Here is a 14,007-nt window from a genome sequence, read left to right on the forward strand (position 1 = left end):
ACCCCATCCTGTGCAAAGACCATGTTAAAGTATTGTTTGTTTCCCCAGCCCTCTCTTTATGCATGGTGGCTTGTGTAGTTCAGTCTCTCTGATCCAGTTCCAAAGAGCCCATCACCAAGGTCTTGACGTGTGTGTGTGTGTGTGTGTGTGTGTGTTTTCCCTTAAGGCAATCAATAAATTACGTTTTGAAGGCCCAGATTACTTAAGAACATTTCCCCCACTTATTTTTTTTTTCTATATTAGGTGAACTTGTTTGTTTCATTCCTTTTTAAAAAATTCTGTTGTAGGGTTTTGTTTTGATTTTGGGCTATCCCTCTAAGTCTGTGATAGGTAAATCCACATAACCACAGATATGATCAGAGGGAAAGATGGGATCCATTTGCTGGCTTCTCTTTTTGAAACAGGGCTGGCATTTGCTACAGTCTTGTGTAGGTACACTGAGCTTATGTGCAAAAAACATGTGTTTATTCCAGGGCCGTTGGTTCCCCCTCCCAAGCCACCCTTTCATTTACAGGTGTACACTTCTGTTCGTTCACTGCAGGTATTACATTTAACATAACAGCACCAATGAAATTTACAGTTGCATTGCCACACTCTTGAATATTGGTGAGTATTATAACCTCGTCCACAACACATCAGGTCGCAGCCGTTGGTCTGCTGGGCTGTTTTGTTGCACATTCGGCCCTGCGTTCCCACACTGCCAGTGACAGGGTCCTCTTCACAGTAGTTTGGTGATTTTTCTATGTACACTAAATCTGTATCCATGGGTTTGCGGTAGGAGAGTGGTTTCTTTATCTTAAGAAATGTTGGACGCTTATTACGACTCGCCCTCACTGGTTCAACCTGAACGGCTTCATTGTATTTGTCCTTAAGGATGTAGCCCAGCTCCCTGAATTTCGGAAGAGTTGTCCAGCAGGTTTTAGTAGTACACGATCCTGACACCCCGTGGCATTTGCATTCCAACTTCATGTTCTCTTCAAGGATCTAGATGGAAAGGAAGAGAAGGTGTCACATTAAAAACAGAAGAGGAAGAAAGAGAGGGTGGTGTACTTAAACCATTTAAGAATTTGTCATCCAGTTTAACTGTACTAAACTCTGTTTTCAGATTATCTGTGTGACTGGGGTCAATCATGATGTTAAAGAATAAATAGGGGTTTTGCTGTTGTTTAAAAATCCAGTACAGACTTGAAATATGCATTGATGTTTATGGAATCTAGTATTCTGAGACCACAGCATTAGCCCTTTTGTTGATATGTTTGTTTGTTTTTACCATTATGACATATGTAGTTCAGCTACAAAAATGCATGTTGGCTACCTATTACCTATCAAGACACATACGAAGTTATGTTATTGTCATATAAAAAGCCCTAAATAACTTGGGACCAGTATGCCTAGCAGACTGCCTTCCATGATTTATATATATATATATATATATATATATATATATATATATATACACACACACACACACACACACACACACACATACAGGTGACCTCTATGATCATCGGAGGAGGCCTTGCTGACCATTCTGAAATGAATGGCATATCACCATGAAGTACCCAGACGGCAGGCCTTCTCTGTAGCGGCACCCACAAGGGAAAAACCTCCCTCGTGTAGTTCAGGAGGCAGAAAATGTTACAGCTTTTAAATGCCTCCGGAAAACAACACTTGTTCACCCAGGCTGTAAGTAAATTAATTATGCCAATCCATTTTACTCTTCCTTGCTTTTTATTGTAATTGGAACTGTTTTAATGCTTTAGCTTACTGCTGTGTTTTAATGTTGTGTTTATAATATTGTATTTTAATATTGTGAATCGCTGAGAGAGTTTATTATATCCAGTGGTATACAAATGCCATATTTAAATAAATAAATAATAAAAAGCAATTTGCTGAACTAAGAGTATTTCAAAGGAATCATTCTAACATTCATTTATTTTTCTACCCTACTGAAATGTCCTCAAACCTATCTGAAAATTTGATCCACCTTTTGGAAACAACTTTCCAGCTTATAAACCAATTACCCTAATCTAGGGATCTGTTACAGGTACAGGGAAGATGATATGTACAAAAACAACTTTGCGCCTCGTTGAAAGATGAAAGGTTGGATCCAGAATCTGCCTTCTGTAACAGGAAGGGTTCTGCCCAAGGAAGATTTCCCTGTCCGATTTCAGGGGATCACCCCCCAAACCCACACAACACAGCTCTCCTCATTCAGCAGGATCTCCTGACTCTCTGTGTAGCATTTTCAGGGGGGTAGTAAAGGTGCCATGGGAAGGAAGGAGCAGAGAAATCTACTTCCATTCAGGTTGATCCACCTGAAATATGGATCCAACCTTAACAAATGAATTATGGCATAAGATTTCATGGACTAGAGACTGCTTCAATGTTGCTTTCTAGTATAGGCTGAGGTATGCCCTCATTCCCAGAAGAGCCACAGCAACCCTTGGGCATGTTTGGGAACACACTACTGCTTTAAAACGGTTTATAACAGCAGTGAGAATTGTTGGGGCCCAGGACACCTTCCATATCCAGTTTCCAAAGTGTCATATCTTGCTTGGTGCAGATCTGGCAAATGTACAGTTCTGTCACAACCAGGCACCTTCTGAAAGGTCCAAGCAGTTTGCCAGGGCACAGCTGTCTTGCCGAGAACTGGTGAGAAGAGAGCAATGTAGCAAGGCAAAGTTGTGGACCATATCAATAGAACAGAATGGGCCAGGTCTGAATGAATAATATGCCACCTAATGAAATAAAGTGAGAAACCTACATGGTCAGGAGCACCATGATGTACCCAAGACTTTGAACTGGGGTAAGAATGCTTTGTTGCTGCCGTTGCAATCACGAAGACTTTGCTTGTCTGTGGTGTCAGTTAAATTAACTGCAGGAGAATCTTGTAAGTGATGCCTTGCTGTGTTATAACCTTTTGCAGTCCCAGCAAAACCAAACAGGAGACAACACAGCAACAACCTGGCGTCCACTCTTTTTAAAACCTCCATTTAGGGAGATATGAATTACCCTCAATGCGGACCTTGCACAGTGGTTTTGCATTCTACACTTCTTTGCTTTTATACGAAGTGCCCCAAGTTCCAGATCAGCCCATGGACAAACAGTGGCCATAGAGAGAATCAGCCGCTCCATTGGAAAGAGCTGAGTAAGCGGCAGCAATGGATCAACAGCTGAAAGGCCTCCTGACATGTGTTGAGCTTGCTGTTCTCTGCCATGTATCTTGCTGCCAGCTGGAACCAGCTTTGGGACCTTTCTTTTCTAAATCGGGGCTGGGCACCAGCAACTGTGCCCAGTTTTTGTTCATATTAAAGTATACTGCAATTAATCTGTCTTTTATATAGCTTAGTAGCAGGTACATATTTGGCATCAAGGGATTTCCGGTTAAAAGATCTCAGCTAAGTGAGGCTGGGAAGGAGTCTTGCTTGAGACCCTGGAGAGCTAGCACCAGTCAAAGGGTTGGATCCTGAACCTGCTTTCAAGGAGAGGAAGGGGTCTTACAGATGGTATTCCCTCTCCCTCACGCACCACAGTTCACCCACTTGAGCAGGCCAGTGTCTCCTGACTTCCTGTGTAGCATTTTCAGGGGAAGGAGGGGCTGCTGGGTGAAGCAAGGAGCGAGGAAGTCCACTTCAGCCAGCACAGTTGATTCTGCTAAAATCTGGATCCAACTCAAGGAAGGCAGGCAATTCATCTGACCAAGCAGGAGGCAGCTTCTTGTGCCTATAACTGCTGTGGCCATGGCTAGACCAGGCCTATATCCTGGGATTGTCCCGGGATCATTTCTGTGCATCCAAATTACACGCAGGGGATCCCGGGAGCAGGCAGAGACAACCCCTCCACTTGCCTGGGATAATCCTTAGGTCTAGCTAAGGCCTGTGTGTTCCCAAAGCTCACTCTAATTGTTTCCAAACCATGTGCTTCTTATTCTCGGACCTCCTCCCTTTTTAATCAGCCCCTCCAACTTTGAAGCTATGAAGAAAACATTCCTCTTCCTTTTTTCTCTCTTAATGGTATGACAGAGTTTAGGTGTAAAGGACTGAACATACATTGTTCAGTCCTTTACACGCAAGTCCCCTTCATATTTAGCAATCGGGCAAACTTCTGCAAATGCAACCATTATTATTGTTATCATAGCTTTCCTACAATATTTTTCAATGGACAAAATTCTTTATTACACTCTCTGACACAGGCTAGTCTGAGAGGCACAGACACCGACAGCATAGTCCTATGCATGTTTACTTAGAAGAAAAAGTTATTGTGTTCAAAGGGATTTACTCCTGAGTAAGTGTTTCAAATTGCAAACACAGCGAGTTTCATGACTGAGCAGGAATGTCAAGCAGGTCTCAAAAGCTAACCAAATTCAAGGATTCATAGTTAACAGAGCTATATCAAGATGCGTTTTGGCTCAAATCCAATGCACGCTCACTATTGTTGCTGTCTCTGTAGTCCCAACAGAATCTGAATAGCGTGACTAGTCTGCCACAGGTAAAAAAAAACCCCTGCAGTTCAAAGTGTTCCAGCATGTAACCATAGCGAGATTTTTTTTCTGCAAATTGCATGTCCACCCCCAACCTACACAAGTACATACTAAACTGCTAAATCTACAGCTTGAAAAGCAAATGGTGTCAACTATTCTAAATGCTGACAAAGTCACTCTTTTTAACCTTGCCCACATTTTCTCTAAGCCCCTGAAAAGAACTGATGGGACAGTACTTGTTGATCTGCCTGAAAGTCTCTCTCTCTCTCCACCCACCCCTGCCCACTAATTGGCATAAACAACTGGGGAAAATTATACTGTATTGTATAGATTAATCTTTTGTATACTGCCCAGAGAGTTCTGGCTATGGAGTGGCATAGAAATAATAATAATAATAATAATAATAATAATAATAATAATAATAATAATAATAATAGGAAGAAGAAGAAGAAGAAGAAGAAGAAGGAGATGCAACCAGACATGTGAGAACCGACAAAGAAGGGGATCCTAATTTACGCCTGTTTTTCAAATATTATGTTGTTTACAATCTTCATCCATTCTAATCAATTATATTTATGTACTTGGGCATCTGCAGGCAAGGGTTGCAGCTGCCCCCCTCTGATGAGCCATAATCACCAGATTCCCAGCTTTCATGAGAGAGAGAGAGAGAGAGAGAGAGAGAGAGAGAGAGAGAGAGAGAGAGAGAGAGAGAGAGATCCATCTGACGAGCACTTTATTGCACACTTGTTACTGGGCACTCACGGATTCCTTGGAGGTAACTCACATGATGTTGTCTTCCTCTCGCACACCTTCTGGCCCTTCTGGTCTTCCTTGCACCACAAGAAAAACCAGAAAAACTACAACATATTTTTTAAACCAAAGTTGCTGCTCTCTCCTGCTGTGTGTAGGAGAAGCAGCATGTTCACAATGTGGGACTGAACCGCCCTTGTGCACCTTGTTTACTTCCTGTTTGAAAACAGGAAGTAACTGAGTGTCCATGGAGAAGCGATGGTAGCCAGCATTAACCACCGTTTCTTCCAAGATGTGATGGAGCTTCATTTCTCTAGCACTTGTAGAACCCAAGATATAAGGAAAAATCTGCAGCCACTATTCTGCCCATTCAATTTGTGAGAAATTACCCTGCTCCCACCTTTTAGTTTTTTTACCTAATCAATGAAGTCACAGCAACGGTTAACACATCCATATGGGTGTGTTCGCCCTTCAGGGGGTTGGACTCGATGGCCTTATAGGCCCCTTCCAACTCTACTATTCTATGATTCTGAGGCCATAGCTAGACCTAAGGTTTATCCCTGGATCGTCCAGGGGTCAAACCTGTTCACCTAGGTGACACACAGGGGATCCAGTGCTCAGGCAGGGGTGAACCCTGGATGATCCCAGGATAAACCTTAGGTCTAGCTGTGGCCTAAGTCTTTTGGGGTCTTCTCTGTTAGGAAGTCATTGCAGCCTCATAAAAAACAATTTAGAAAACCAGGAGTTTAGTTTAGCTGAGTTTAGGCAGTAATGCCTCTACCAAAAAACAAAAGGTAAGAGCAAAGACAGGAGTTCGTGATCTTTCTAACTCAGATCTTGTTAGTATTTTCTCTGAGTTTATAAATTTTTTTAAAAAAAAATTACCCTGACAATGTGTGCAGATAACATTGATCATCATCATACTGTTGTAGGAAGCAGGGCTTTTTCAGTGTTGTTGTATCATGACTTTTTCAATTGCTCCAATGACGCCATGTTGTTCCTTCATCTGTCAGTGATGGCTTTGGTTCGGGTTAAGAAAGTGGGCATACCTAGGGATGGATCCCAGTGCAGTCTAGGTGTGGAAATGCAGGGCAGTGGGCAGGCTCAACAAGCCCCGTAACAGCCACCAGGGTGATGTAAAAGTCGGGGAACAAAAATAAGGGCAGTTACTATATATAACATAAAACGAATGAACTGTAGTAGCGCAGATGCACTGCTACAGGCTTTCAAAGTTGCGCAGAGTTACCATTAAAAAAAAGGTTTTTGCAGTTTCCCATTCCTTCCGTCTGACAATGGTGCTGCAATTTTATCCAGCCTGGGAAGTATCACAGTGCCATTGTCAGATGGCACGAATGGGAAATTGGAAAATAATAATAATGGTAACTCTGTGCACCTTTGAAAGCCTGTAGCAGCACATCTGCGCTCCTCTCCTGCAGTGTAACTCTTTCAATTCTGCTTTGCAGCAGTGATGCTTTTGAGTTTGGGGGGAATCAGGAGGCCAAGAAGAAGCATCATATAGACATGGCCTTGGATGTGCTAAAGCAGTCAATGTCTCCTTTTCTGATCAAGTACTGCATTCTCTCAGGAGTAAACTGTTGGGAAACTCTACCTCTTTGCTTCATCCTTCCCACTGAGCAGACTTGCCAGATGTCCAAGTTCATCATTTGCCAAAGGGCTGCATGGACTTAGGCATGCAGCCCTAGCACCACAGACTGCCCACCCTTGTGCAAAAGTCAATCTCTCCTCCTGCATCCTAAATTGCAAACAAGATAACACCTTGCTACTCATTAAGCAGCAATACTGAGAGCCCTGAGTGCTTTTGTGACTTTCCAGATAGCTGTCAAAGCATACACATCTGCATCTGTTACCCCTTTTCAGAAAGCAGCTCTGGCAGTTCCACCCATTTTGTTAATCTGGTGGTGGTGGGGAGCCAAACATTTTTTTTCTTGGGAGGCTATCAGTAGCCCCATTAAATAATGAACAAACCATGGTTATTCCAGAGTACATGCCCCATCTGGAAGCAGCGCTGATTTGAGGTAAGCCCCTACAAACCAGCATTGCACACAGAGGGTTGAGCCAGGTTTCCAACCGTAGTTTTCAGGGCAAGTGTAACCCCCACCCCATTTGATGGTTCAGAAGGAATGACCTACAATGTTTTTTTCCAGACTAGGAAGTGGAGATGGATTCACCATGTGCGAAGAGAGGAGGGTGGAGAAAAGAAAGGGAGGAGAGAAGAAATTACATAAGACCATGGCTTGTTATCTGCTCATTCATATAGTACCAAATCACAGTTTTTTGTTGCATCTGAACATTCTCAGTGTTATCTCTGATGCAGCCTCCCCCAGCCTGGTGCTCTCAAGATGTGTTGGACTACAACTCCCATTATCCCCAGCAAATGATGAGAATTGAAGTCCAGCACGTCGGGTAGAATCTAGACTGGAGAAGGCTGAGATTCTTTTGTGGATATTAGCCCCTAGGAGCAAGCATATTTCACACCCATTGAAGATGTTTTCCTATTAAGAAAATATACTGAAACAAAGCTGTGCCAACAATTTTGATTTTTTTTTTGTTATTTGTATAGATGCATCCCCAAAACCTGATATGCTATGCTCTAGCACAATGCATAGCACTTTTTCTGATCACCATTCAAGACATGTCATTTTTTATAAAATAAGCAGTTTTACACTCTTAAGAACTAGTTATTTTCTTTCTCTCAGATACAAGCTGTGGCATTACATTTCCCCTAAGGAAATAGATTTGGAAAAATATTTTTTAGGAGCTGTCATTTCCTACAGCAAGTATCAACAAAACATCGACTTATATCATGTTGCTGTTAACATATAAGTTAAATTAGGACTCTTATCATCAACACATTGCAGACATATTGGCTTGGATCCTTAGTTCTGCGAGTAGAACTCTGTTCATGGGACACTCCTGCTGGAGGAAGAAAGGGGAGGGAGGTGGATTTTGCCAATTCCTCCTTCCCACTGCATTCTGTGCTTCCTGAAAAGCTGCTCTGGAGGGATGGGAGGACCTTATGGAACAGTACGGGAGGTGGCCCAAAGGCTGCAGGGAGAAGGAGAAATTGGCAACAAAAATAATAATACTTGCCCTTCTTTCAGCAGGAGCCTCCACTGGATCTCAGTCCCTTCTATGAACAGAAGAAGCTTTTCCACTCATGGAAGGGACACTCTGATTCCAACTCATGGCATTTCATGTAGACAATTGAATCTACAGAACATTAAAGCATCAGAGACCTTAAAATCTCTGCTACACAAAACAGACATTTGAAATGACTCTTTAATTGTACTTATTTTTTTCAAGAAACTCCTGCAGCTACCCCATAAATAACTGCAATGCCATGAGTCAGCAAATCTTATATAAAGGCAACTTGCCTGACCACAGTGTCACTCCTGCAATCCATTGGCTGGACTTCCTGGAATATTCACAAATATTCTAACTGCTCAGGATGAAAAAATTAACAATAGAAGATTCAAGAACAGTGCCGCCTCTGTGAGAAAAGAGAGGTAAATAAACCCCATGCAGTCCCTAACAATGGGTAGAATTGTGTGCTGTGGACAAGCAGGAAAGCTAAACATTGTGAAGCTGAGTGGGAAGAAATCCCAGTAAGTAGAGAAGCTAAATGGAGGGGGCCCATAGGGATGTTCTTTTTCTTTAAGGATGCTTTCAGATGAGGCTTTTATCACACCACCACCCCTGCTTTATTCATGGAATTTTATTGGTCTCCACATGAGGAGGTCTTCCACGTGTAACCCTTTCGTATTTTCCCTTCACTTCTTCCATCTTTTTCCTTACCACAGAAAATCCGTTAAGTGAAAAAAGACAGAATTGCTACACAATGTCTTCTGATTGGTAGCAATAGGATCCTTCCATCTGAAAGCACTCTAAGAGGCAAGCCAGAAGGCCTGCCACAGGCATGCCATATGAGTGATCTGGAAGGAAAAGTTTTGCTTGTGCAACAGAAGCCTGTATGATAGGGTGACCGTATACCTGGTTTTCCCTGAATTTGTCTGGGTTTTTGCCCCCTCCTATGATGTCCTGGGGGGGGGGGGGTGTTAATATTTTTTTTAAAAAAAAAATGTCCAGGAAAAATCCCAAAGTCCTAGCAGCACCAGAAATCTTGTGTCTCGTGAGACTTCCAGGATAAGGTGTCTGAAATCTCGTGAGATGTCAGACACCCTATCCCAGAAGTCTCGCAAGGCTTCCAGGAGATGCAGAAAAGGCACTGCTCGATTGCTGGCTTCCCCACCTCTCCCAGAAGCCACAAAGCGAAGAGTCTGCCTAGCACTCCAACCTGCTGCCTCCTGAGCCAGCTCAGGAGACCGCAGGATGCAGGGCTAGGAAGACGCATCATTCCCAGAAGTTACCCTTGTCGGGAGACTTCCAGGAGAGACAGGGAAGCTGCCACTCACTTGGTGGCTTCCCCACCTCTCCCGGACGTCCACCATCTTGCGAGACTTCCAGGATGACCTCATCACAGAAGTCTTGCAAGACACAAGAGCGAGAAAGCCAGGAAGCAGCAGCTCGGGCCAGGCAAACCACGTCTGCCGGGCATACCACATCTGCCAGATGCACCACGCCCCTTCATGTTACTAGGCAGTGGCCAGCTGCTGCTGCTCCCCCACCACACATATCCCAACTCTCCAGCTGCACAGCCACGCTGCCACCTGCACCTCCAGCAGCAGCAGCTGGATGGGGCCGCCCATCCCAATACACCTGCCAGGATCTCCAGGAGGGACATACAGCTGAGCCTGGTCTCGGCTGTACTACAGGACCTGCCTGCAATCTAGCCTCCACCATTGCCTGCCTGATGTTCCTCACATGCATTGGGGCCAATGAAGAGAGAAGCGCTGCTGCCCTTTCCCTCTCTGCTGCCCCTTCTCTTACCTCCCTCATCACCAGGAGCCTCACAAACCTGCCAGAGAAGGAGCTGAAGGTGCACCCCAGAGACTCCACACTGTATTTACTCCCAGGTAAAGAAACGGGCGTAGGGAGGGGATTGCAAAGTGCAAGTTTGATGCAAAGCAGCAGCACCCCGGTAGGAGCCAGGAATGTGCTCCTGGTCCTCCCAGGAAGTCTGACTGGTGATCCCCCATTTTTTCCATTCCCCACACAGATCCCCTTCTCTCTCTCACACACACACACACACACACACAAACACACACACACACCATTGCTTTATTCTTGAGAGGTGTTCCTTAGCTCTGTGTCCTCCTTCCCTGACTGTTCTCCTCTTTCCCCTTTATCCTAGGAAGGTTCTGTGTCTTGTGTCACCTTAAAAACAGAGTTACAGCAGAATCATACATTTGTTTACTCAGAAGTAAGTCCCTCTGAGTTAAATAGGACTTACTCTGAGATAAATATGAAAAGGAAGGAGTAGAGGGCATCACTGAAAGCACTGCAGAAATAGGACGCTATGGGATCTATAATCATGATTAATAACCTAAACCAGTGGTTCCCAATTGGGGGTCTGCGTAACCCACCCAGGAGGTCCGTGGTACCATTCACCTATTAGCTCTGCAAGGTCTGCATTTTAATAAAAGAAAATACGCTGTCTCCCGCACTCTGTTTGCTTCGATGGTGACGTCATGCACAAAAGCGCCTGTGTGATTTAGCAACTAGCTTCAGAGCTTTCTTCCCTGTACCTAATCCTGAAAACTCATGGATAAGGAATCCTTTTGAATGTGGTGATGTACAACTAACAACTCTATCTGCGGAAGAGCAAGATGCACTTGTGATGGTTCATTGAAATCATTTTTCAAAGAATATAGACTGGACCAATTCTGGGAGAGGTTTTTCCTGATTATAAGAAGTTAGGTGAAAAAGCTTTGAAACATCAAGTTCCCTTTTGTTCCACATATCTTTGTGAACAAACATTTTTGACATTTTGTTATATGAAGAACAAGCATAGAAATCGGCTCGATGTTGATCCAGATTTGAGATTAAAAGTAGGAAATATTGAACCGGATGTGGAAGGGATTGTTCGGGACAAAAAGAGGCATGATTTCTCCCATCACATTTAGGTTTAGTAGCTGCTAGACATGTCATAATTTGTTCAATTGTAAAGTAGACGTTAGTAAAATTAAAGTCGTCTTTATATTCCTAACTAAATCATTGTCATTTTTGTGTGGTAATATCACAAATATCACAAATTTTATGGTCTGTTTTTTAGTATACCTAAAATCCTTTGCTTATTAGGGGCTACTCCTTACTTTCTCCAAAAAATTGCTTCGCACAGGTAACTACCATAGAGATAACAAAATTTTCAAAAGTAGGGGGTCCATGGCTTGGCATTTGAAAAACAAGGGGTCCACAGTACTTAGCTAATTGGGAACCACTGCCCTAAACATATACAGAGTGCCTCTCCTTCAGTCTTGTATATCAAAGAAAATGTTTATAACATTCAATTTTGTTGGTACTTGATTTCAACCAGTCTAGAGCAAATCTCCAAGAAGATAAATGTTGGCAATATCATACTCTGGGTGCAGATATTACACATTATGGAATTGCCCATTAATACTTTCCCTTTAGGAAGAAACTTTAGCTATTTAGAAAAAGACCTGCAACAAGTCACAAATCTATTAATCTCAAGTAAGTGACCCATGCTGCTCAGTAAGAACTCCTATTTCAGATGGTATTGATGTGTTTGGACAGTAGCCTTTTTAACAAAATTAACATACCATTGAACAGTTTAGGAAACATAACATACAGATAGATTCAAAGAGAAGTGAAGTATATACATTGCTGTTCATGATAATGTCTGTCCACATACTTAATTTTCTTAATTAATTAAAATATTCTAATCTTCCTGATCTACTTTCTTTGTATTTCTCAATATGTCTGTATGCATATGGAGTTAATTCAATGGGATCACTCTGCTGATGGATTTCTGCTAACATAATGTTGGAATTAACCCTATTTGGGTATTTATCGATGATATCTTTTATTTCCTATCTTTTAAAAGAACATTTGCTAATTTTTTAATGATAAAGCAGACCCAGATGCCAATTCTGTCCCCATGTGCACTCTGGCAATTCTATTTCAAGACCTAATAATGTCACCCCTGACATGAGCAGGGTTCATATACCTGCTCCTCTTCCAATGCGATTTAGGCCCTTTCTAATCCCAGGAAAATTGAGGGATCATCCCTGCCTGCTCCTGGGATCCCCTGTGTGTCATTTGGATACACAGGGATGATCCCGGGATGATCCCTGGAAAAAAGGCAGGTGTAGAAATGGCCATATACCATCATTTGCCAGCAATGAATTACTATATTCTACATAGGACAAACAGGCCAGTCTTCATGCAAACACATTATCTGATATCAGAAATGGTGATATTAAAAAAACAGGGGTGAGAAGCACTTTCATCTCCCAAAACACCCTGTGATTGACCTCAAACTGGCTAGTATTGAACAAAGGAACCTCAAAGGCAAATTCAAAACAGCTGAGCTAAAATTCATCAAGAGGTTCAACTCTATCTCCTGTGGCTTGAATAGAGACAAGGTATTTTTAAAATAATAATAATCACATACATGCATGAATCGGTTAACCAATGCCTGTTAGCACCCAGCAATTGTGAATGTGTGAATGGCCACTGTTAATAAGATAATTATCACTTTCTGTACTTCCTGCATTTCAATTCTTATTTACAATGACCACCACCCAACCATATGTGCATATATGTACACATGGTACTTAAGATAGCACCTCAGCTATCTGATGAAGTGTACTGCAGTCCATAAGAACTTAAGCCATCATAAATTTGTTAGTCTTTATGTTGCCACAAGATCTTTGTTCTTTTTAAGAATAAAGAGTAGGGATGTGCTCCGCTCCGATTAGGAGCGTAGAAGCAGTAGCGGATTGGCCTGCTCCGCCTTACCCAGAGGCGGAGTAGGAGTGGACCGCGGACCCCCTAGAAGCAAGGCGAAGAGAAGCGCCCATTTTTCGGAGCTCCGAGTTCAGGCGGAGCGCTCCGGTCGCCATCTTGAAAACATTTCGCCATAGGATTGCATTGCGGCAAATAATCGCGCATAACTACGTTGTTTTTAAAGCTATCATTCTGAAAATTCTTGTGCACAGAGAGTCGTGGATGGGGGTCATTTTGAGACCACTCTCACCTCTCTGCGTTGTCTGGGTCGCGTGCTATGTTTTTGTGAAAATCGGGTCAACCGCACGGCTCAAACTGCGTTTTCGGCTTTTCACCCATAGGATTGCATTGAGGGAAAGAATCAGGGATAACTGGGGGGGGGGTTTAAGCTATCATTCTGAAAATTCTTGTGCACAGAGAGTCGTGGATGGGGGTCATTTTGAGACCACTCTCAACTTTCTGCATCGTACTGGTCGCAGGCTAGAAGTTTTTAAAAAATCGGCGGGAAAAATACCTTTTTCAAAGGGCTGAGGGGCAGAGTCAGCTCCCGGTCATGATGATCCCAAAGTTGGAGGAGGGCATAGGCAAAACAGGTAACTTGGGATTCTGGGAAACTTCTCTTTCTTCATCTGAACGGGCTTTTCCCCGTGTTTTTTAACACAGTAGCCCCACCAAATGCACAAACACAACCTGAAATCATATACTAAGCCAAGAATAAGAGATAGAAACACAGCACTGCTCCCCACCCTAACCTTGGTGAACAACTGAATCGATGTGGTGCAAGGGGATGAGCTCCCCTAGGGCATCTCATCGTGGACGTGCCCCCACTCTCTCCTGCACTGGAAGGCCATTAGAGCCTTCCAAAGAGAGTAAAACGGTGGAGC

General features: G+C 43.1%; 1 protein-coding gene across 1 annotated transcript in view; it reads right to left on the minus strand.

Annotated features, from left to right (window-relative positions):
• Window positions 1–271: 271 nt before the first annotated feature.
• WNT7A (Wnt family member 7A) overlaps window positions 272–14,007 on the minus strand; it is an 84,367-nt gene continuing 70,631 nt past the window's right edge. Inside the window, exon 4 of the mRNA XM_063121255.1 lies at window positions 272–984. Within this exon, the coding sequence (XP_062977325.1) occupies window positions 505–984 (480 nt within the window). The 3' untranslated portion in view covers window positions 272–504. The remainder of the gene's footprint in view (window positions 985–14,007) is intronic.

The sequence above is a fragment of the Elgaria multicarinata genome, chromosome 3, assembly GCF_023053635.1.
Source record: "Elgaria multicarinata webbii isolate HBS135686 ecotype San Diego chromosome 3, rElgMul1.1.pri, whole genome shotgun sequence".
NCBI classification, from domain to species: domain Eukaryota; kingdom Metazoa; phylum Chordata; class Lepidosauria; order Squamata; family Anguidae; genus Elgaria; species Elgaria multicarinata.